Source organism: Stegodyphus dumicola, chromosome X2 (genome assembly GCF_044657685.1).
Source record: "Stegodyphus dumicola isolate Sdum_Otavi_A_Nest chromosome X2, ASM4465768v1".
Lineage (NCBI taxonomy): Eukaryota > Metazoa > Arthropoda > Arachnida > Araneae > Eresidae > Stegodyphus > Stegodyphus dumicola.
The window spans coordinates 57,676,378-57,699,597 of record NC_140781.1 but is presented as its reverse complement, the minus strand read 5'-3'; the positions used below and the strand labels follow the sequence as shown (position 1 = coordinate 57,699,597).

At 31.7% G+C, this 23,220-nt stretch overlaps 1 protein-coding gene across 4 annotated transcripts in view; it reads left to right on the top strand.

Moving 5' to 3' along the window:
- The first annotated feature begins 198 nt into the window (after positions 1 to 198).
- The window catches only part of LOC118204335 (resistance to inhibitors of cholinesterase protein 3-like), a 40,870-nt gene continuing 17,848 nt past the window's right edge, over positions 199 to 23,220 (top strand). For 2 of the 4 annotated variants that reach the window (XR_015038929.1, XR_015038928.1), the window contains exons 1-3: positions 199 to 404; positions 15,863 to 15,969; positions 17,676 to 17,801. Coding sequence is in view for 2 of the 4 variants with exons in the window: in XM_085809142.1 (XP_085665268.1) it covers positions 260 to 404; positions 15,863 to 15,969; positions 17,676 to 17,801 (378 nt within the window). In the remaining 2 variants the exon portion in view is untranslated. Of the gene's footprint in view, positions 405 to 15,862; positions 15,970 to 16,348; positions 16,402 to 17,675; positions 17,802 to 23,220 lie in introns of all 4 variants that reach the window. The other 2 variants (XM_085809143.1, XM_085809142.1) reach the window with 2 other exon arrangements.

Below are 23,220 nucleotides of genomic sequence, written 5' to 3'. Positions count from 1 at the left end.
TGGTGCAAAACTAACAAGCGTAGTTCTAACTATTTCTTTTTTAAAAAAAACAATAATCGCTTGTAGCTGAAAACCAATTTGCACGCGAGCTATATTCCAAGTATTGTAGGTTGCGCCTGTAGAAGACTTTCTCTGCAGTAGTAAAGCCCGGTCAGATTCCAGCAGTGCTCGAATTCTGATTCGTTACAGCTCTGCCTTTCGCCATTCCTTATTCCCATACGAAAGAGGCTACGGTAAACAAGTGTTTTCGCTTACCGGCATGGCTGTCGTAGATAGCGGGTCGAAGCGAAATTTGACAGTATTAGCTGTTGTAGTAGCCTGTTTTGCTGTATTATGGCCTAAAGTATTTTATCCTATGATTTATTCGATACTCATGCCATCGGGCAATGAGGAAGATATTCCAGGTATTAGATTTTGTATGTCTATTCTGACTTCATTATTCGTTGTTATAAAAGTTTACACATTCGCACCCAACACGGACAAAATATATCGGAGCAGTTGCGTACAAAATAATGGAAGGAAAACAAGTCAGGTTCTTATTAATCAGTTTTTACTTGATTTCTTAACGTTATGCTTCTGTTGATGAAGATAATTTTTTGCAGTATGCTGTTGTTACTGGAGTGTTTCTGGTTTAAACTTAAAATTTAATAATTTCAGATTTTGTATGTTTGTCATAATTTTCTGTGAAATAATTGATGGAACAGAAGGTCTGCTTACCTTCCATTCATCTGTAGTTATAATCGAAAAACAGGATATTCCCAAAATAGTAGCTACATTCTTTGTTTTTAAATACAGATCTTGGAGGTATACTTCTCACTCCATCATTTCTCAAAATAATTTAAGAAATTTTTCAAATAGTTGCAACACAAAGAAGAGGAGAGTTATGTAAGTGCAAAATATAATTATTTAAATGATCCCTTTAAGGAATTTTATGCTTATTTATTAAATTTAAAGAATAAGATGTGTTTCAAAGAATTGTATGCTTATTTGAATATAGCAAAGCACAAGGGAAGAGAGAAGTAATTTTTTTTTTGAAAATTTTCTGAATAAATCTGGCTAACATTTACATTACAAGGGAAGAAAACTCAAAACAATACATGCAGTTCTATATACATTCACCTGGTTTTAAACTTCTGTGTCCAGTAGTTTTATCAATTCAACCTCTGATATGCCCCCATAAAGAAAAGAAGAATAAGTAAAATTTTCATTATACTTTAGTAAGGTAAATTCAGAGATTTTTGCATTATTTATGCAAAATCTTATGAAATATTGGGAACTAGTTTTGTGAAGCTCTACATAAAGTTAATAAGTTCTGTTTAACTCAGTACGAAATTGTTTAAACTGACAACTTGGCAAAACCCCTTTATGAAGCATTTTTAATCTGACAAACTAGTTCTTAAAATTGAATTGTAATTTTTATTTAAGCAGTTTATCACTATTTAGATTAGTAGCTCTGTTTAGATGATTAACCAGCGTTTGATTTATGCAAGGGCAAATAGGACACTTCAGAAGGGACCTCTTTTCTGTAATTTAATTATTTAAAATTTGTAAGAATTTTTGGTACTATTTGGTTTTGAGGGCCGTAAAAAATCGTTGAACTATTCTTGATGCCAGAGTTGCCAAAAATAATTGTGGCAACCCTAATGGAAGAAAGGAAGTATAATAGTAAATAAATATCTAAGATTGATGTTTTAATTTAGTTTAAAAGTTAATTTCATTTAATACTTTTTTATTATTATAATTTATATAAAAAAAGGCTAAACATGACTGAATGGAAGCATAAGAGTAAATAACTATTTCAGATCATTATTATAATTTATATAAAAATTGCTAAATATAACTGAATGGATGGATGCCTGCATCGCTATTTCACTACCGAGTTATCACTAAAGCATAATTTCATCTCGTTGGTTGTTCAAACGTAATTTTCTATAATGAATGATGCCTTTTCTTTGAAAATATTCTCTGTAAAATGCAGAACTGCCCACTTATTTGTTTGCTGCTTTTTACAAAGGTAAAAACAATTGCATTTTTGTCAATTTTCTTTTACTTTTAAAGTGAAAATAGGTTGATGTGTACATAGATAAAGTCAAGGGTGTGCACAGTGCCATTTTTATGCAATTCTGGGATTTTTTTTAAGTGAAAATAGGTCGATGTGTACGTGGATACTGAGTATGTGCAAGCGCTTCAAGCAGTGGGTGATTCTGCACTTACCCAAAATTCTATTGCAGACTTTTTGTCATGGGCAATTTCCAAATTGGTAAAGTCATAGAATATCAAAAAAGGATTTAAAAATTAAACTAGTATTTGAATGACGTCATAAGAAATATAGAACTATATAAACTTACGCAATCTAAAATCAGCGCATACACTAGATTTGGCGCTTTTGTGCATACAATTTCACTGCAATTTTTTTATGGTCCTCAAAACGAAATGGTACCAAATTTTTTAGGTTATTCTCATTTCTCAGTTTCATCTAAGAAAACAAAAACATGATTTAAAATTTATTAACTGATGTTCTAAATAATATATAATAAACTGAAATTAAGAAAACGGTAAAAATTTACTCTATGGTACCACTTAGAGAATTGTTTCTTTTTTGACTCCAAGATCAGCGGCAGGAAGGATCGGCACCAATTTCGAGATGGCCGCTACACAAAACCAAAATAAGTCGAAGACTTACACAAACTCAGTGCCCATGTACACATTGACCTATTTTAACTTGCAAAATATCAGAGAAATGCACAAACTAAACATTGCGCACTGCCTTAACTTTGTCCATGTGTACATCCCTATACGTTTTCACTTAAACAGAATCAGGAAGCTAAAACAAAGTTAAAACTATCATGGTAACCAGAGAAAAAAAATTGCTGCTGTCTTAACATACAGAGATGAACAAATAACCAAAAATACACAATCAGAGAGGAATAAATAACTAAAAATACATATTTCCTAACATAAAAACATTAAACAACAAATCTTTTAACAAAAATTAACACACAGGGATAAATAAATAAATGAAACATCAATTTTTTAAAATGCTTTTTTTTTCACGTGCATGCGTTTAGGCTTCCCACCACCATCTCCTCCATCCTCCAGGTAAGCAATTCAATTAAATTTTTCATCAATTCGCCTCATTGATATCTGACCAGCTTTCATGGAAAAATCAGATGTCTTTCGTCCATCATCCAACTCATACAAAAACCTCAAATTCACAATTTCATCATAATCCAACCCATCAACATTCATCCTCTTAGTCACGTCAGACATACTCAAATGATGGTACCCACAGTAAAGTAATAGCAAGTTCAAAATTACAAGACCATACCACACACATCGATTGAAAAGAATGGTAAGAAGCAAAACCACTCCATATGAAAGAGTTACTATTACAAAAAATAGCCAAAATCTAAATTTATCACAACACGTTTGGCGATATTCACAGAAATAACCCCTTTTTAATGACAAAAACTAAAAAGAAAAACATGAATATTTAGATTATTTCATGAAATACTTTATAGAATGCATGCAAGTGAAACATATTGTGATGAAAAAGATTCATGTAAGGAGGTCTGTAAGCAGCTTTTCTCCATGTTCCAGTTTTTTAATTTGTCTCTGCAGCGAATGAGATTTTGATGAAATTTGGCATAAATGTGCATTTATAATAGTGAGAGATGTGCCATTCAAAAATTATTTTATGTAAAATTGATTATCAGTAATGCTCAAATTGCAAAGATGTCCAAAATCCATGTTATGATTTAAACCTGAAAACTAGTCTAATATGGGGTATGGTCTCCTCTCACAGCTACACAGGTTGAACAGTGGGATGGCATACTGGACAGGAGAGGTTGATAAGTCCTTGTGAAAGTCAATCGAACTCTTGCAGCAAGGTAGTTTTGAACTCTCGGATAGCGAGATGAAATTGTCTTCCCAAGAGCATCCCAGACATGCTTTACATGATTAAAGACAGAAGATCTTGCTGGCCCAATCTCTGCTATGAATGTCTCTACTTTCTAGATAATCATCAACCAGTTAAGCTGTATGTGGACAAGCTTTGTTGGCCATTAACAAGAAACCAGAACCATCTGCACTCCTGAAAAGTTGAATATAGGGTTCTAAGATCTCTCCTATGTACCTCATTGTATTGGGCCAGTCCATAATTCCGTGTGCATTTTTTGGTAAATTTTTAAATAATATTGAAAAAAACACAATTTAACATTTTAATCAATTATATATTTTCCTCCATTATCTACAATGTCTCGCCATCTTACAGGCAGCTGTTTTATGCCATTGCTGTAGAAAGACTCTGGTTTTTATGTAAAAAAAACTTGAAAGTTCATTGTGTACATCCTGTTTAGAATTTAATTTTTTTCCAGTAAAAAATTTTGTAAGGCACGAAATAAGTGAAAAATCACTCGTGGCAATATTTGGGGAGTAAGCAGGATGTGGCAAAAGCTCCCAGTTAAATTCACTAATTTTTTGCAGCATTGTTCGAGCCGTATGCAGTGTAGCATTATCGTGATGAAACAACACTTTCTTGATATTCACTAATCATGGACGTTTTTTGATCAATTCTGAGTTTAAATGGCAAAGTTATTTACTATAAATTTCTGAATTAATCGTTTGATTTGGTTCTAACAGTTCAAAACGTCCTGAACGGGGTTCATCATCAATGCTGCTTTTTCCAACTTTAAATTTTTTAAACCATTTCTGGGCAGTCTTTACACTAATAGTGTGTTCACCATGTACACTATTAATTTTTATCGCTGCAAACCTGGCAGATTCACCTGAGGAAATTTTAAAATGTAGCACAGCGCGTCTGTACTGATTATCTATATTCATCTTCTATGGGTACTAAAATGTGTTTAATATTTATGAAAGTTGGTGAGGAACTGAATAATATGTTAGTCAAACGATGACAAGTTTCAACAGGTTCAAAATCGTATTGTTTTAGTAAATGTGTCATAGTGAATTCCACGCATACTCTTAATGCGCACGAACTTGTAGACTGACCCAATAGTTGGAGAGCTTTTCTTAAATGTGTGTTGGGGTGTATGGCAATCTAATGTGATGGCTGCCCAAACTGTTACACCTCCACCACCTTAATGATCTTTTTTCTTGATGAGGGAGGGACCATATCATGTTCCAGGCTCTCTCCAGGTATATTTATGCCACCGAGGATCAGTGTTTAAACAGAACTCGGATCTTGAAAAGCATGGTGCTACACTGAAAATCTGGTCCAAGGCATACATTGTCTGCACTATGCTAAATGCTGTCATGTGTGCTGCAGTAAATGAGACACAAACAGCAGCTCTTTTGGCATCTTATCTCATGAAGCCTTCAGGTAACTGTGAATCATGAAACTCGGCCTCCATTGGAAGCATACTGCTTATATGAGACGTGTGAAGTGTTGTGTAGGAGTCCTCTGTCACCACATTGAATGTGCCAAATAATGGTCCTCATTAGTCGTAGATCCCACGTGACCTTTTCCAGGTTTCCTTCAATATGGATCCAGTGTCCTAAAACTGTTTCCACAACTTGCAGAGGATACTGGGCTCTGTAGTCCCCCACGCTTGTATTTGGCCTGCCTCCAATCTGCCATCTGTTCATCTTATCCATATGTTTGAGGCTATTTATTGTACCTGATACCTTATAAAATTTATCCAGCTCTTGTGAGAAACATGGCAAATAATGTGAAGGAGTATGAGCCCACAAATTGGCGAGAACCCCTCATATGCTCCACTATATCCCCTTCATGATTTTAGCTCAGCAGATGCATACGCTTACATACTAGAATATTTGCATAATTCTTCGGTGGCATAATTAGTACCTTTGGTTCAATACCTTTCGTAAAAATAAGCAGAATTTGCAAATTCTCTTAATATTGCACGCAAGTGTACTTGCATTTGATTTGTGAATTTTCCTAGCAGTTCCGATTTTTCTCTAGTTCAAAATTTAATTAATATTTGTTTAGCACATTGCTTTTGATTTACCAAACATTTATTCAGGTTTTTTTACTCGAAAATTTAGTTATTTTAGCAGATTGTTGATTTTTTCTTACTAAGAATTCTCTTTATTATTCTTTTAAAATGTTTATAATTGTTATTTTGGGATTATGCTGGAGCAGGTTATGGCTTGATGATTAAATTTAAAAATTTGTTTTGTTACACTTTTAAAGCACTTTGAGTATTTTAATTTTATCTGAATTATTTTAATTGGCATTTTCTTTTTTTTAAATTTTTTTTTAGCCATCATCTTCATATAATTCAGAAACGTGGCTCCATTGAAAACTCTTCACCTGTCCTTTGAAAATGACCAAGGAGTTTTCAGCAGTTTTTTTATATTTTACACCAGTTTTATTAATTTCATTGAATTGTTTTTGTTTCAGTTTTGAATATTTAATTTTAATTTTCATGTGTGTATTTTGTGTTAAAAAGGATTGCTCACCTTTGATCTAATTTTGATTTAATTATTAAATCTTGACTTATCTTGATTTTTTATTTAATTATTAGGTTAATCTTTGAATTATGGTAACTCGGCGATTTTTTGGCAAAAATTTGGCGACCAACCCTGCTACAGCAACCTACTAGTTTTTGTTTGGACGCCATTTTGTTTTCACGAAGTAAAGGCATTTTTTCCCCCCTTCCCTTTCAACATTTTTTTCCAACAATCTGCTAGCCAAATTACGCTTATGCTAGAAATTTTATGGAACAAAAGTGCTTAATCATGACGAAGATTAGGTGCGAAATTGGAAGAAAGTGCAGAATCGCGTTTTTAAGAATTGCACATACATGGTATCCATGTACACGTCGACCTATTTTCACTTTAAAAAAATCGCAGAATTGCACAAAAATGGCATCTCTTGACTTTATCCATGTACACTGCTAAAGTCCTAGCTAGTAACCTTTATCGTCTTACCAAAATGTCGCCAAACTACCTGTTACCATATTCCAAAGATTAGCCAATTATTATATATATATATGTTACCGTGAAAGACCGAAATTGGAGAATGTCGACTTTCACCGGAGAATATCAACATTCACCAAATACGTCGGTGAAAGACCGAATATTTCACTACATTCTTGTATATTCGGACCCTCACCGGTGTACGTCGATAATCACAGATGTGCTCTTGTGAAAGTCGAAAAGAGAAGTCATAAAGTGCCATAATAGTTTAAGTTGTTGCAATAAATAAGATTTGAATCACGTAATTTAGTAAGTTTTTTATTACTGTTATTTTATTTTCTCATTTAGAACGTACTGTATAATTAAGTAAGTTTTTAACTTCTATTATTTTCCTTTCTCATTTTGGCCCACCAGCGGCTGAGCGGTAAAGACGCTGAACACTGGTAGTTCGGTCCGAGGTTCGAATCCCGCGAACGGGCGGGCTGCATGGGCGTTTTTGTGCTTTTCCCCATGTGTAACGTGTATACAAGCCAGTTTCCCTTAGAAAGTCCTCCACGAAGGCATCCCCCCTTTAGGCAGATAGCCCTCGTGTGCTTTGCCAAAATTAAATAATCCTTAATCCTTTCTCATTTTGAATGTATTGTGTGTTTTAGGTTCTCATGTTCAAGTTTCAAGTGCGTTTATTCGCGACTGAATTACGGAGAAGAAAATATAATATTGTTATGTGTTCAAAATTCACCATTAGTATATGGTAAATGTCGATATTGACCGGTGTAAGTCGAAAATAAGAGTATTTGGAAAATATTTCGGACGTACACCAAGAGACTATGTGAATGTTGACATTCACCAGATTTTGGTGTTTTACTGTAACATACATATATATATATATATGTGTAAATAAAGACATAAAGTAAGAAATTTAGAACTAATGTATCACTAGACAAAAATTTTAAATCTTATAAATGCAACAAAGAATTTAATAAATGTAAAAACCAAAACATTTAAACAATCAATACCCCAATTAAAAAAAAAATTCTCAAAGAAATTAAAAAGAAGAAAACAGAAGAGTAATTCAATCAACTTCAGTGCCACTTCATCAGGGGAAAGGAATACTGAAATCAATTGAAATCTCTCTTCTACAAAAATCCTTGCTTTTCTATGATGAACCATTTCAGTGTATTTTAATTATAATAGTTCACCCGAAAATTCTGGCTCTTTCCCAAAGCAAGGATAAAAATTCAATTAGAACTTGTACTTTAAACAAAGAGAATTATATTTTGTTTAAGGAATTGAAAATAAAAGTGATTAATTAAAATACTTTATTGAAAAAATAAATCAAAATTTTACCTTTAAACATAAATCACATAATCCAAACTATTTTAAGCTTTAGTGAAATTATAAATTTAGGTGAAAAAACTGAATTAAAACTCACAATAAGTAATTAAAAACTTTGAGCATTTTCATGGGACTTTAATGGCAGCAAGTAATATTGTGACTGTAGTGATTTACAGTTTTGCCGTTTTGGCTTCATTGGCAAAAATAAAAAAATCTTGGCGAGAACGTAATCGCTCAGTAGGCTAAAATTTGGAACATAAGATGGAATTTTGAAACCAAAAGAAAAACTTTTAAATGTATAATGATTTTTTTTAAATTTTGACAAATTAAAAAATTACAATATTAACAGAGAGAAATTAAAGTAAATTTTAACTCTTTTAAAACAAAAATGGGAATAACGAGCCATGAAAATACTAGACATATTTATTTTGTTTTTAAAAAAATTGTTTTGTAATTTTTTACAGTACAAAGTCCATAATCCGGACTCGTCAACGATTCCAGATTAAGGGTTTTTCCGGATTATGGATCATCAATTTAAATCTGGTAGAATGGCATACAGAAATTGTAAAATTAAAAATATGAAACCGTAACTTATGAAATAAAGAACATTTAAAAAAAAAAAAAAAAAAAAGCTTAATATTTATTTGTTTACTTTATTAAACATTTCTTTCAATGTAATTTGTTTAAGTTGCTTCATTTTTTGTGCTAAAAGCGCATGTGTAAACATTAAACGAAACGCGCATGCATAAAGCATACAAAAAAAAAAGTTTGTGGCTTTGAGATCCGGATTATAGATCATTCCGGATAATGGACGTCCGGATTACAGACTTTGTACTGTATATATATATATATATATATATATATATATATTTATAAAATTTCTTGTGAAAGTTTATAAAGTTTCTTTAAGAATATCTCTCTGTATATATATTTTATTATTGTGCAAAAGAGCAGCTACAGTGAAATACAGGGCAATTCCCGCAGTTCTTTTTAAAATATGCCCACCAGCGGCTGAGTAGTAAAGTTGCCGAGTACCAGTAGTTCAACCCAGGCAAAAATCTTGTTAAATAGAGTGGCTGCATGGGAATTTTGAGGGTTTTGGCAGCTAGCTGTTATGCAAATTGCTATGATCCAAATAACCTAACCTTTTAAATATATTTCTTAGGATTTTGTTGTATTTATAATATGATATGGAATCTAAAATAGTTTGAAAATATGTTATTTTTTAAAAAGCATGTTACCAAATGCTTTAATATTAGAATTACGGCAACGGTCATATTGACCGTATCTCCATTTTACTTAAACATAACTTTTTTAATTCTTTATGACTTTGGTATTTTTTTTTACTTTTCCTGAAAACTTACGAATATTATATATTTTTGTCCATCTTAAGTAATTATTTTTGCCAATATTATTGTTTGTACCTAAAACTATGGCTGTTGGTCATTTTGACCGTATCCAGAAAATTGTATATTGCTTGTTATTTTTTGTGACCTTTTTCAGCTATTTCTGGTTTGCTGATAGATAAACAAGTGTACTTTTGATAAGAAAGATCGCATATTTCACAGAAGTGGGTGGAAGGGGAGGGGGAATAAAAATACCTGTTTGGAATTTTCGTGTGCCACATGTTTGCGTATTTCCCTTGTGTTAGAAAGGTTATTTTTCAGTAGACACAAATGTACTTTACTTCATTTGGATAGTTTTGTTGTTCTGACCTGTTTACCATGTTGCATAGAAGCATTGGTAGAAAATATATAACGAAGGAAGAGATGCAGAGTTTCTTAAGGTCTTTCTGATTATAATCCTGCTACAGAAATTCTGACTCTATTTTTTCTAGCTACTCGTGAAGTTTTGTGTGATTTCTTTTTCTTTTTTACGATCGCTATCCACCGCACAAAAACAGGTTTGAGTATGTTCCTATTTTGTATCATTTTTACATTAAAATCCAGCTAGATTATTATTCTACAATAGCCTCAAAATGCTGTGGGCATGCTGTATTTAATATTTAAACCTTCATGTGATGTCATTATTTAATTTTATGGTACAGTTCCATAATTGGAACTGTGCGAAACCACAGCAAAAATATGTGCACAAAAGTGCCAAATCTATCAGACATGCCCTTTTAATCACAAACTGCTTCTGAAGTTAGATTTCTGTAAATGCGTGCAAGTTTAGATAGTTATGAGTTTTCAAGTTGCCTACTGGAAAGAATCCTGTAATGAGAAGAAAAGATTAAAAACACAAAACTGGTTTGGAAGATCGAGTAGTCCCTTCCTTACAGCCATGAGGTTCATCTGCTTTTGGTGTCAGACGATATCTGTCAATTTTTTATGAAATCCAACTGATGATAGAATATTACATGTGTGAGGCCTGTGCCACAGGTTTATTTGTTTGGCCTACATTGAAAATCGTGACATGTGACAAGATTATTGAGTTAAATGAAAACCTTTTCATTTGAAGAAAGAACAGTGTTGGGTGTTTTCAGTCACAGTGGGTTTTTGGCAGGTTGTGCAGAGAATCAAATTGATGTTTTTTAGTCACTGTTCCAAAAATTGACAAAAACCTTTTTTGAATATCACAACAGAAAATACTACTAGTATTGATTCTGGTTGCTGGAAAGGATATCAGTTGGATGAACTGTGATATACCTGAAAGTGCTATCATACACAGAGAGTAGAGCTGCTATTAAGCAGTGCTAAATGGTATAATAAATAGCATCAGAGCAGTGCTTGACAGCACCTCGATTGTTATTTGTTCAAATTTATAGGGAGATATTCACCCCCCCAAAAAAAAACTGAAATTTTCCCTGCAGTTTTGGAAAAGCTCATAAATTTTATGCCTTCCGTTTAATTTCATTTATGTTTAGCCAGTTTATTTTTTTATTATTATTTATTTATTTTATGAATTGTTATAAAAAAGTCTTCCCCCCTCCCTCCATTTATAGGCATTGACCACTTTTAAGGCCAGAAGTGGCGGTCTCTTTAATATTGAGGCACCTAATAGGTGGGCCACCGTTGCGTCCTATGAAGGAATCGGCAAATTACATCTATGCTTTCTGTGAGATTCGAATCTGGGTCCTTCAGTCAGTCACTAACCACTTTTTCATCTGGGTGGTGTAATCAAGGAAAAGTAATACATGAAATTTACCTTTCATTTAAATTAAAATAATATTCTTAAATAGCCATTTACTATTAAGTTCCTTTCCTTGCGTTATGGTTACTGTATTATTTTCATCATCCAATGATGCCAATAATAGTTTGGTAATTGTTTACTGTCTCAATAACAGAAGTATGCCGTTTTATATATGCTGCTAAAATTGTCCATCTTACTATTGTGTTAGCATTACTATATTCATGTAAATTTATTTATAATAGTTGCGTCAATTTGTACACTGTTTATTCTGGCCAAACATTAGATTTTTTTCATTAATATTATACTGAAATTAGAAGTGTTAATAATCATCCAAGTGCCTTGAGTGAAACAAAGAGTTGGATATTTTTCATTTTAAATCAAAAGCTAGAAACTATAGTTCTTAGAAATAGAGGAACATGTTAAACATTGAGCTTAACTGAAAACTAGTAGATCTCTTGGGTACTTATGGAAAATCCTTTCGACCACTTTTGCCTATTAAAGAAAAGATGTCAAACTACATGAATTTTTGTCAAAAATGGAAGTCTTCAAACACACTGGGTTTGGTGTAACCTTGATTACATGTGTTAGTTATTATTCTTGAATAAAGAATCCTTTCTTTTCCCTCTGTCGTGCATTTTCGAAAAAAAAAAAATGGTTAAAATTTGGGACCTGCCTACTACAGAAGAACATGCGGTTGAATATTTCCAAAGTTATGGAATCTTACCGGCCTCAAAAAAATGTGTTAATGGCCACGAAATGGTGCCTAGCAAAAATAATTGCTTTTACAGTATATCTCCTTATTAAAAAATAATGGGAATTTTTAACGAAAAATTAAATATGCATAAAGGATAGTATAATAAATTTGGAAAAAAAAATAAGACTAGAACGTTTTTTATTGTATTTGTAATTTTTTTTTTTTTTTTTGGCACGATTGACGCCATCTCTTGTGGTTGATGAGATTTTCTCGTAAGTACCAATCTCTTGCATCTAATAGTTTATTGAATTATGAATTCGTATTTCTTGAAAAAATTTAATAGTGATAATCCAGTACCATTCATGTAAGAAAACAGGAGCCCTTTTGGTTTATAGTTTATAATATAGCATAAATATTGCTTTTCTATGCACTAGAAAAGCAATAAGTTTGTAATTAAGACACAATAACACGCCGAACAAACACCAATTTGCGGTTTTGCAGCTGAGGATGGTGGTTCGGTAAAACCATCAAAACTAGTCCTGTGGAAATTTTGTGGATGAGGCGCTGATTTTTGTTGTTTGTCTTCTGAATAAGTTTGTACTCATTTTCTTCTGTTGAACTGGAACTGAACGTCTTCAATTCATCATCTTATGTATCTTTATTAATGCTTATGTGTGACTGAGACCAGTTTAGCATTCTTATATGTAAGTACTTCTCATAGTTTTATTTTTATCCCTTAAATTCAATCAAGAATATCCATATTTTAAGCAGAATTAACCTAGTAATGTTTTCAAACTTCTCAGTAATTTTCATATTAAATAAATTTTTTATGAAAGGATGCATTGGTAAATTCATAAGTTGTAACATTATTGCTTTTTATTGTTACCAGGTCATACAGCATATGGTAAAATACTTTATAACTGACTACCTTGCAATTTTACAATCACTGTATCAATTGGGAAAATTTATTGCATTTTATTTGGTAAAGAATCCAACAAATAGCAACTTAAATCTACTTAAAACATCAGTATTTTTCAAAAAATTTTTAAATATATGGAACCGAGCTCATTTTTGGCCCTTTAAAGTAATATATTTACTTTGTAAACTATAATTTCTTTGGAATTCGATACAATTTAAATTTGTTATGCATATATGTAGAATAATTTAGAAAGAATGAATTTTGCACATTGGTGTAAAATAGGTATGTGTACTAGAGGAATCGATCGGTTATCTATTGATAATAGCAGATGTCTTCAGTGAATGGGGCAGGAGTTAAAAAATATAGATAGATTGGTAACAACAAGGTTTGGCTAATTTTTGGATTATGGTAACTTGGCGAAACTTTGGCGACCAACCCTGCTACAGCAACCTGCTAGTTTTGTTTTGGACGCTATTTTGTTTTCACGAAAGTAAAGGCATGTTTTTTTTTTCCTCAACATTTTTTCCAACAATCTGCTAGCCGAATTATGCTTATACTAGAACTTTTATGGAACAAAAGTGTTTAATCATGACGAAGATAAAGTGCGAAATTGGGAGAAAGTGCAGAATCGCCCAATGCTTGCCGCGATTTTAAGAATTGCACATACGCGTTATCCATGTACACGTCGACCTATTTTCACTTAAAAAAACATCCCAGAATTGCACAAAAATGGCATTGCGCACACTCTTGACTTTATCCATGTACACTGCTAAAGTCCTAGCTAGTAACCTTTATCGCCTTACCAAAATGTCGTCAAACTACCTGTTACCATATTCCAAAGATTAGCCCAGGGTTTAAATTCAACTGGAGCTTAGCTCCAGTAGTTCTCAGATTTTTTATCAAATAGTAATCCCTGTTTGGAGACAATTGGATATTTTGTTGCATAACAAGGATTTTCAGATTACTGCACTAATACTCTGACCTTTGCATTAAAAGACCATATGAGAGAAATGTCTTGAATCTCTCATATTGTCTGGTTGTATGTTTTGACTTAAGGTTAACAATCGGAAATTTGCAAATTTTGGGAATACAAGTAAATCTATGTTATTTCTGATTTCCTTAGGTAATCACTAAAAATAATGTGCACATTGGGCAGAAAATATTCCTACCAGGTGAACTGCTTATGGAAATTAATTTTTTGGCACACTTTGCGGCTGCATAATAATCTTCCAGCTCTTAGTCTAGTGCTGCATTGATGCTATGTTAATTACTCTTTTAAAATGCTCAATTTAGTATAATATTTCAGACTTCATGCAACTATCATGAGTACTTTTCTCTAAATACTGGCATTATTATCAAAAAAACTTCACAGTGACTATGAAATGACTGTGATTGTTTACTTTTGAAAGATTGTATCACATCAGCTACATGCAACCTCATGGCTGTAAGTTTTAAAAAAAATAGTAAGCAAAAACATTGTCTATCTTGACAAAAGAGCTTGTCTATGCATGTTTAAATGTATATTGCTTACTGCAAAAATGGATAGGCAAATTTTGAAAATTGGCACTCATATTAACTGGGCTAGGAAGGTGTACATCTTGAAATGATTTTTTTTTTCCCAAAATTTAATTTAGTCATTATTATTATCATTTAATTTTGAAACCATAAACTTTTATTACATTCCAAATTTTTGCACATACATTTTCTTAATGAGCAGAATAATAATCCTAGAATTTTGCTGTTTGCACATTGGATAGAATGGGAGAAACATTATTCCAATTCTCTAACGTAATTGATTTGAATTTGGGAGTTTTCTAAAAATTATCCATTATATTTTTAATTTCAACACCTAAAAATGTATTTGTACTAAACGTTTTTAACTTTTATGAGCTTTAAAACAAATTCTTTGCCCTATTTTTTAAAGTGAGAATAATAAAAAAAAGTATTTAATTAGGTGATTTTTCTACATTTTTTTTTTTTTTTTTTTTTTCCAAATATGAAGCATTATGCTGTAGAATCATTAGGTTTTTCTGAAGCAGGAGATGGAAAAAATGTGCAGTGCCCTCTCCGGGACTTAAACCCTGGATCTCTCAAATACGCATCGATTATGCTTCCAATAACACCACAAAGGCATACAGAAAGGAGGGATAAAATACCTTATAATGTTTTGAACGAGCAGGAAATTACTTTTCCGTATTGCAACCTGATGGCGTTGATATTCACATTATAAGACATCATATATTCACTTTTTCTTTCTAATTGTAAGAAAGCATTTCCAAGATGGTAAGGACTTTATGTGTATCTGCCATTTTCTTCTGACATTGGTTCTTTTGTAAGTTTGGTGCATTTGTACGGCAGCTGCATTCTGTGTATTCATTTTAACTTTTGGAGTTGTTGATAAATATTTTAATATTAATTCTTATATATATTAATTTATGTTTATATTGGTATTTATATTTTTTAATACATTGTGAGTAAATAATTTGCAATACATTCCAATAATTTGATCACATTTAAACAGTGAAATAGGTTTTGGCACAAATTAACTATATGCAAAAGCTATTTCAAAAGTCTGTTATCTTAATTGTAAGATAATGTTATACAGGATATGCATAACATTATCTTCTATCTAATATTATTATTAAGAGAATTACATTATATTCTCCTAATCTAATCTCTTCTTGAATATTTTTACTTTTGATTTAATATGCATAGGAGTTGAATCACAGTGAAAACAATATAAAATGTTATTTATTATTTTTAAATTGCATATATTTTTTTAAATATTATAGCTCTGTTTTTGATATTTTTGTAGTGGTAATTGGAAAAAAAGTATATGGTTGTAACAGTATTTTTTATTTCGCTTTTTTAATTAGAAATTCAAGATAGTATCAAAAAGCTTCATAAGATGTTGCATCCACAGATGAGAGAAGCAATGGGTGAAGCTCGACCATTCGACAAAGAGCAAAAGGATAAAAATAGGGTTTATTTCCTTTTTTTTTTTTTTTTTCTTAACTATCTAAATGATTCCTCTCTTTTTTATGTTTAGAAACATATTAGCATCGTTATGAAAATTTTTTGAAGCATAAAGATACATTCATAAATTAATACTTAATATAATAATTGAATATGTTTATCATTAATGAATATGATTTCAAGCATGAAATGTAGTAGAATGATTCATGGTCGTTTTTAAAATGCTGAAACTATTTAGCTGTTAGATTTTCTGTTATATATTAAGAATTTAAATTTACTTTTGAAAAGCATATTTTTTATAAGTCTTCAAATTTAAGAGGCTTATATGTCTTCATTAAGTGCATGCTTTATTTTATTGTATTTTGATATCTGGTTCTCTTTTGTAGTTCTCTCAAAAAGGCATGTTATGTCTATGTTCTTAAATGCTATGCATCTAATGGTATATTTATTTTCATTTTTATTCTTTTATTGCTTATTATTGGTGCATTAAATCACAGAAATATTATGTATTAAAAATGATTTTTTAAAGACAAGCATATTGTTAAGTATTTTAAATATTTGTAACACTACTTTATCTGTGATTTATTTTCTATTAATAGTTTATTTTTGAAAAAAAAGTCAGTATTCTGATGTTAGATGTTGCTTTTATACATTTTAAAAGTTAATCCCTCCCATTTTTGCTCCTGTAATTATATGTTATTATATCTGAACCAAGAAAATTAAATGTGGTTGTAGAATTAGCTAAAAAGTGTTTTATTACCAGTAATTAATTATAAATGAGTTTATAATTAATTACATCTTTAGAAAAAGAAAGGATTATTTTTTTTTAATCTTGTATTTTATTTCTCCTTCCAAATTATAATCAGCTCTTTCACTTAAGAAGCTCTATAGAAGAATAATGCTCTCTCTACCCACTGACAAATGTTGCAAAATTTCTATCTATCAATTTTAACTCCAATTTCTCTTTTCATCTTAAAAATATAATGACTTTGCAAATCTTAATTCATGTGTTACATTTAGCTACCTGGTTGATCCTGCCAGTAATCATATGCTTGTTTCAAAGATTAAGCAATGCATGTCTAAGTACATGCTGTATTAAATATGTTACATTTTATGGAACCTATGTAAGGTATTAATTTTTCTTTAAATATGTTCAATCCTGGTATTTTATTAAAAAAAAATCTAGGCACAGAGAATGTTAAGGGCATATTTATATATTAATAAGGAAGGTAATTGCGTATTAATTTGAAAACATCCAAATTTAATCCTTTACTATTTCAATTCAAAAGCTCTTTGCTTGTTTTGTTCCTTTTGATAGAAAGAGCTTACTTTTAATTCTTATTTGAAGCTATTTTACTTTATATTTTTATCATAAATCTAGTCTGGCTTTTTTGGGGGGATGTACAGTGAATTTTGGGGGGGGGTGTACAGTGTTTTTTGGATGATGATAATGTACAGTGAATAAGTCAATCTGGAGTTCTGTATCTTTCTCATGATTATTCATTTTTTTAAATAAATGTACATATTTTCTGTATTTTACATGTAATCGAATGTAAATAGTAAAAATGAAAATAAGGACCTGAGGACACTGAAATGAGAGGAATGCAGAATTCTTTAATGTATAACATAAAACTATTCTTTAATTTATTCTTTAATGTCTATAATGTGTAACATTGCTTTCTTTATTGATCCAACCTTTTATGTTTTTTGCAGATTTTCCTTCATCCTTTCATGAGGCATTCTGCTAAGCCTCAGTCAAAAGGTGCTGGTGCTGTAAATTTGGTGGTCCCAGTATATACGATTGCAATAATATTGTTTTTTATGTATTCATTGTTCAAAGTAAGTGTAGCCTACATGTTTTAGTTTTTGTGTTTGCTATTTTAATTCATCACACAATACATACATGGTGATATTATAATATATATAGAGAGAGAGAGGTTATGTGTCTTAAATATCTGGAAACATTTTATGTCTGTTTGGTTCAGCATCTCTAATCTGATATTTGAGTATTTTACTGCAAGTAAAAAATCTGCATAATATTTCAGAAATTTAATTTTCTTTAAGTTTTATTCTAACAGGGTTCATAGCGGTCCTTATAAGTGCTTATAAGTCCTTATATTTGAAAATAAAATATAAAGGCCCTTAAAGGTGCTTACTTTTTCTTTAAAGCCCTTATTTTTTTGTTTTTTAGTGCTTATTTTTTGCTTTTAGAGCTTTTTTTTTAATGAATGCGCTATTTTTCCCCCCGTACCAAAGCCGAAACTAAATAAACAACTTTTCTTCCTAATATGGAATGTCAGATGGTGAGTCATACTCCCGGAAATAGCTTTTCCCCCTTTCTCTGCATTAACATAACCTTTGGTGTGCACAAAGAGTACAGACAGGTGCCCGTCCTTCTATTGGTCAAAGAATTGCGAAAGCAGTGAAAATTCCGCTACATTCGGCATTCTTTTCCTCCCACCCAAATACTATACACGTTTGAATTTCTTTCAAGATCTTAAAAATTTGCATTTTCGTTTCGCTTGGTCAGTTCATGTTCATGTTTATTATGATCGTTATGCTTATATTATGAGCATATGTATGAATGTTTATAATAACATAGTTGCAGTAACTGCTGAAGTATAGTAAACTTACAAAAATGGTTCTGTTTTAACACAGATTAGCTTTCTAAGGAATAATATTCGGAATGGCTTAAATAAAGGGAAAGTAATCGAATAGTCAAAATAATTTAATTTTTTTGGCCAATATATTATACAGTACGAAGGTTGAGAGGTCTCGCTTTTCTCCGCAAAATCTTGAATATTGAAACCGTTACAGTTCGCTGCAAAACAAGCAACGGACTTTTTTTTTTTTTTTTTTTTTTTGTCACTTTGGATTGAATAGGACTAAAAGTTCTGCTGTCTACCAACCCAAGCGAAGAATGATTCTATTCCGAAAATTTAACGCCATCTTTTGAAAATTAGAATGAAAAATACCCCAGTTATTTAGTTCTTTATTCTCCCAATACCGGCAGTTGTTGATTCCGATTGCGTAATATCACATAGGGAAGAATTACGGCGCACATATTGTGCAATAATGTTTGCAGAGATAATTAATTTTGATGTTCAGTCCGAGATTTGTTTATGAACACTTAAAAGAGTTTTACTGTGCTTGCTAAGCAGAATATTTTTTACTTTCGTTGGTTTATTTTTATATGATGCACATATTGAAATGTCAAAAGCATTTATTTAGCAAAAAAATCTAAAGAGCGGCTACAGTATACCCCCCTTCCGCTCCTTCAAGTTACGCTCGACTGTCCGAATATTCGCCAATTTCCAAGTGTGCGGGTTAGTTAACCTTTTACTGTTAAAGATGACTGCATACTGCATGAAGCCAATTTCTGTCTTCTGATTTCAGAAATGTTCCTCTTTTTTACTTAAATTACTTTGCTTGCAATATCTGTTAAAAGAAAACTGATATACAATGAAAATTTAGAAATTGTTCAGAATTTAGATTTAAATTATTTAAATATCAATATGAGTGGAAAAATAAATTGTATTTATTATTAGGTTCCAAGCGAATACAATAAATATACCTTATTATTATTTATTTTCTCTATTTTGAACTGAAATTTCATCATTAAATCTTGTAATATAGTTTAGTTCTTCATAGTTTTTTTATTCTCTCATTGTAAACAAGTTCTGTAAATTGAACTATTATTTAAATCTAAAAACAGAAAAAAAGTAATTTATTTTGTATGGTTGAGGTAATGCTTGTTGTCTCTTAATAAGTACTTCATTTCTCATATTTTAAATTACAAGTCTAATTTTTAAGGTTATGCAGTTGTGTATGATGTAATTAGACAGGTGCTTATTTTTTTTCTTAAAATGTGCTTGAACAGTGCTTATAGGTGCTTATTTTTTTTAACTAAAATGTGGCTATGAACCCTGTCTAAGGTTTGTCCTAACTCTAATTGTAATTGTGAGAATATATTAAGTAGTTTCAAAAGTGTGTTGCATTGTAAAGTAGTGCAAACTTTTAATAGGAATATGGTAATTAATTCCCGCAATATTTAGGTGGTAGTATGGAACATTGTTAATAACAAACTGTCCATAGCAAATTGCTGTGAACTTATGCACCATCCCAATAATAAACTTTTTACCCTTTTTACCCTGTGAGACAAAATTTTCAGAATTTATGTGATAATTATGTCTGTCTGCGCAGTTTCATTGGTGGATTAATTATAATGCACATTTAAAAATTAACTCACACACAGTTATAACTGACATAAAATATTCTATGTCAATGGCCATAACCACATTTAAACACAAATATAAAAGTACAGGAGCTTTCAGACAATCCATCTGCTTCATTAGCAGGACTGAAATGGATGCCTTCAACATGACTGTCATCTTTTACCAGTTTCCACAGGATTGCTGTTCTCAGATTTGTAGTCCAGTTGTACGAAAGACTGCAGAGAAGATCTGTGTCACAACATGGCTTAGTTGTGATTTCAGTTGCTTAATTTCAGGGCTGTTTTTGTGCTGAGGTTTGGTAATGATTTTGTCTTTGTCCCATTCAGTTATTGGTTGTAGATGCTCAGTGAAATAATTGACTAAATATGAACTGTTTTCATTGATGAACGGGTTGCTAGAGCTTGCAGATATCTTTTTTATGTTTTGCAGTTCTTGTGGATAGTTTTTTTGGATGTTAATATACTGAGTTTCTGTGTGTGTATCTTTATGTGAATTGTGGTAGTATACTGGGAATGGTGTGCTTTGACTTGTGATTTTTAAGCGTTGAGATTTATTTAACCCAGACTTTGTGATAATTAAAGTCCCCCTGGGTTGGTTGAGGGGAGTCATGCCCTCTCAGATAACCTCTGAAGGTTAGGCCATTTTACACCATGTAAGGCAGCATTGAGTTAGCCAGGTCTGGGAGCCCCTTCCTCTGGTGAACTGAACTGAACCCCTGAAGCAGTGGTGACTCCACTATTTGTGCACATGAGCATGTGAGCCACCAAAGAAATAAATTTATTAACAAAGAAAATAAAATATTATTTTTATAGATTTTTGTCATTTTATAGGGTGAGTTTCTCCCCTCTTTTTAAATATTTAGCTTGCATATTGTATTGTAGGTTACTACACCACAGAGCTCTTGGTTTTTCTTTTGTTGCAGGTGTGATTGAAGAAATGCTGTTAAAAACCAATTTAAGGTGTCGGAGGAGCCACTGACACAATTTCATTCGCACACATGCGAGAACTCGCATAATCTTCAGTTATCTCTTCCAAATTCTCCCTTGGTATGCTTCATTTAGTTGGTTAATTCATTTTTCCATTTTCTGACCTTTTTCTTTATCATTTATCGATGTATATTTTTTACGAACTAGCATAAACAGGTATGGCACTTAAAATTGTTGTTTCAGAACTAATCAATTACATTTTTAAACATTGCCTTTGTAAAGAAAAATTTAAATTACTCAGGCCAACACCTTTGATGAACCTTATTCAGGTGACAGAATGTAAGACTATAGATTTCAAAAGGGAATTTAAGCCTGATTTATATGAGAAAGTTCATGGATTTGTGGATGTGAATCAACTGACAGGCTATTTGGTTTTCCATGTCTCCTGTTTCCAAAGCAGGATGGTGATTCAAGTTGGGTGAGTTATGATGTTACTGATTTATGACATCTAACTCAGAAAATAAAAAAGCATGAATGCTCACAGTCATATTTAAACTTTATCTTAGAATTTAATTTGCTAGGAAAGGTGGATATTTACCAACAACTTAACAGTGCACTTTGTTCAAATATTAAAAGTTGCAATGAGGAGATTTCCAAAAAACCTTATGTTTTTAAAAAATATTGATTGCATTCTGTTGTGTGGTACATTTGAGTTTGCACTTGGAGGACATGATGAATGTGATGATTCATTAAATGCAAGAATTTTCAGAAGTCTTATCAACTTCTGAGCAGAACTTGGTTCGTCTCTTAAAGACCATCTCACTAATGTCACTATTTTTAGAGGAATACCAAAAGGAATTCAGAATAATTTATTAAATTGCATGTTCTCTATTAATCAGATCCATGTAAAAAATGAGATTTCGAAAGCGGGTTTTATTTCTGTAATAGCAAATGAAACTACTGATGTGACATCCATTTTCTAATTGATTGTCGTTTTTCGATATGTTGTAAGTAACATATGACAATTTAAGATGTTTTTAGGAATTTGCAAATCTACTTTGCCGTGGTACAAAATGTGTCACTGAATTTTTTTTAAATGGCTATTTTAAGCTTTGGCCACTGCTAAGGTTAGAAGCAGTGGTCATTTTATTATGGAGGACCAAAAAGGCAACCACTGTTGCCTCCTATGAAGGGACACAATTTACATCCATTCCTTCACCGAGGTTCAAACCTGTGCCCTTCAGTTCAGCAGTCATATTAACTAACCACTTTTCTGTCTGGGCATAGTTGAATGATAGTTTGTAAAAAGTAGTAAACTAAACTTAAAAATGAATATTGCAGTGCTATCATAAAGTAATCATAAATATGTATAAATATATAATATCATAAATATATATCATAAAGTATCAGTAAGCTTGATGAGTGGTCATCATGCGGTGTTCAAGCTTTGATTCGATATACCTACTAGAATGCATAATTTGTGCATTGCTACACACACCAACACACTTTGATTGTTGGGCAAGCGACTAGTTAGGATCAGCCAGTTCGAGCATTTTTTCCGATCTTAGTGATATTCCTAAATTTTTCAGTAACTCTCCACTGAGAATTTGCTGTTCTAAAGGAAACAGAGAAAAGGATATCTTATGGTTCAGCTACTAGATGGAATTTTAAAAGTTGAATCATCAATACAGTGTATGAATGTATGCAATAGTCAATATAGTATATGGAAAAAATAGAGTGTTATGCCACATGTCGATGTGCTGTACGACCAGCTTTGGAAAATACTTAACTCGTTAGAAAGCAAGTAAATGTTTTCCAGTAGTCGTTAGAAAAAGAAAGGAAGAGAACGGACATAGTGACAGAGGAGATACTGGAATCATATGAAAGTTAAGAAAAAAGAAGAGGGAATATTCATATAAATAAAACTCTAGGAGCTAAAGATATATGTGATATTATCATGAATCAAGTGAAAGAGAGATTTTGTTTTATCTGTCACTACTAAGCTCTTTCTCTCCTTAAAGCTACAAAGCTCCAGTAGTACAAGAAAAAGTTTCCAACTCACAAGTAAACCTTCTCTCCTTTGATACCAGTTTTCGG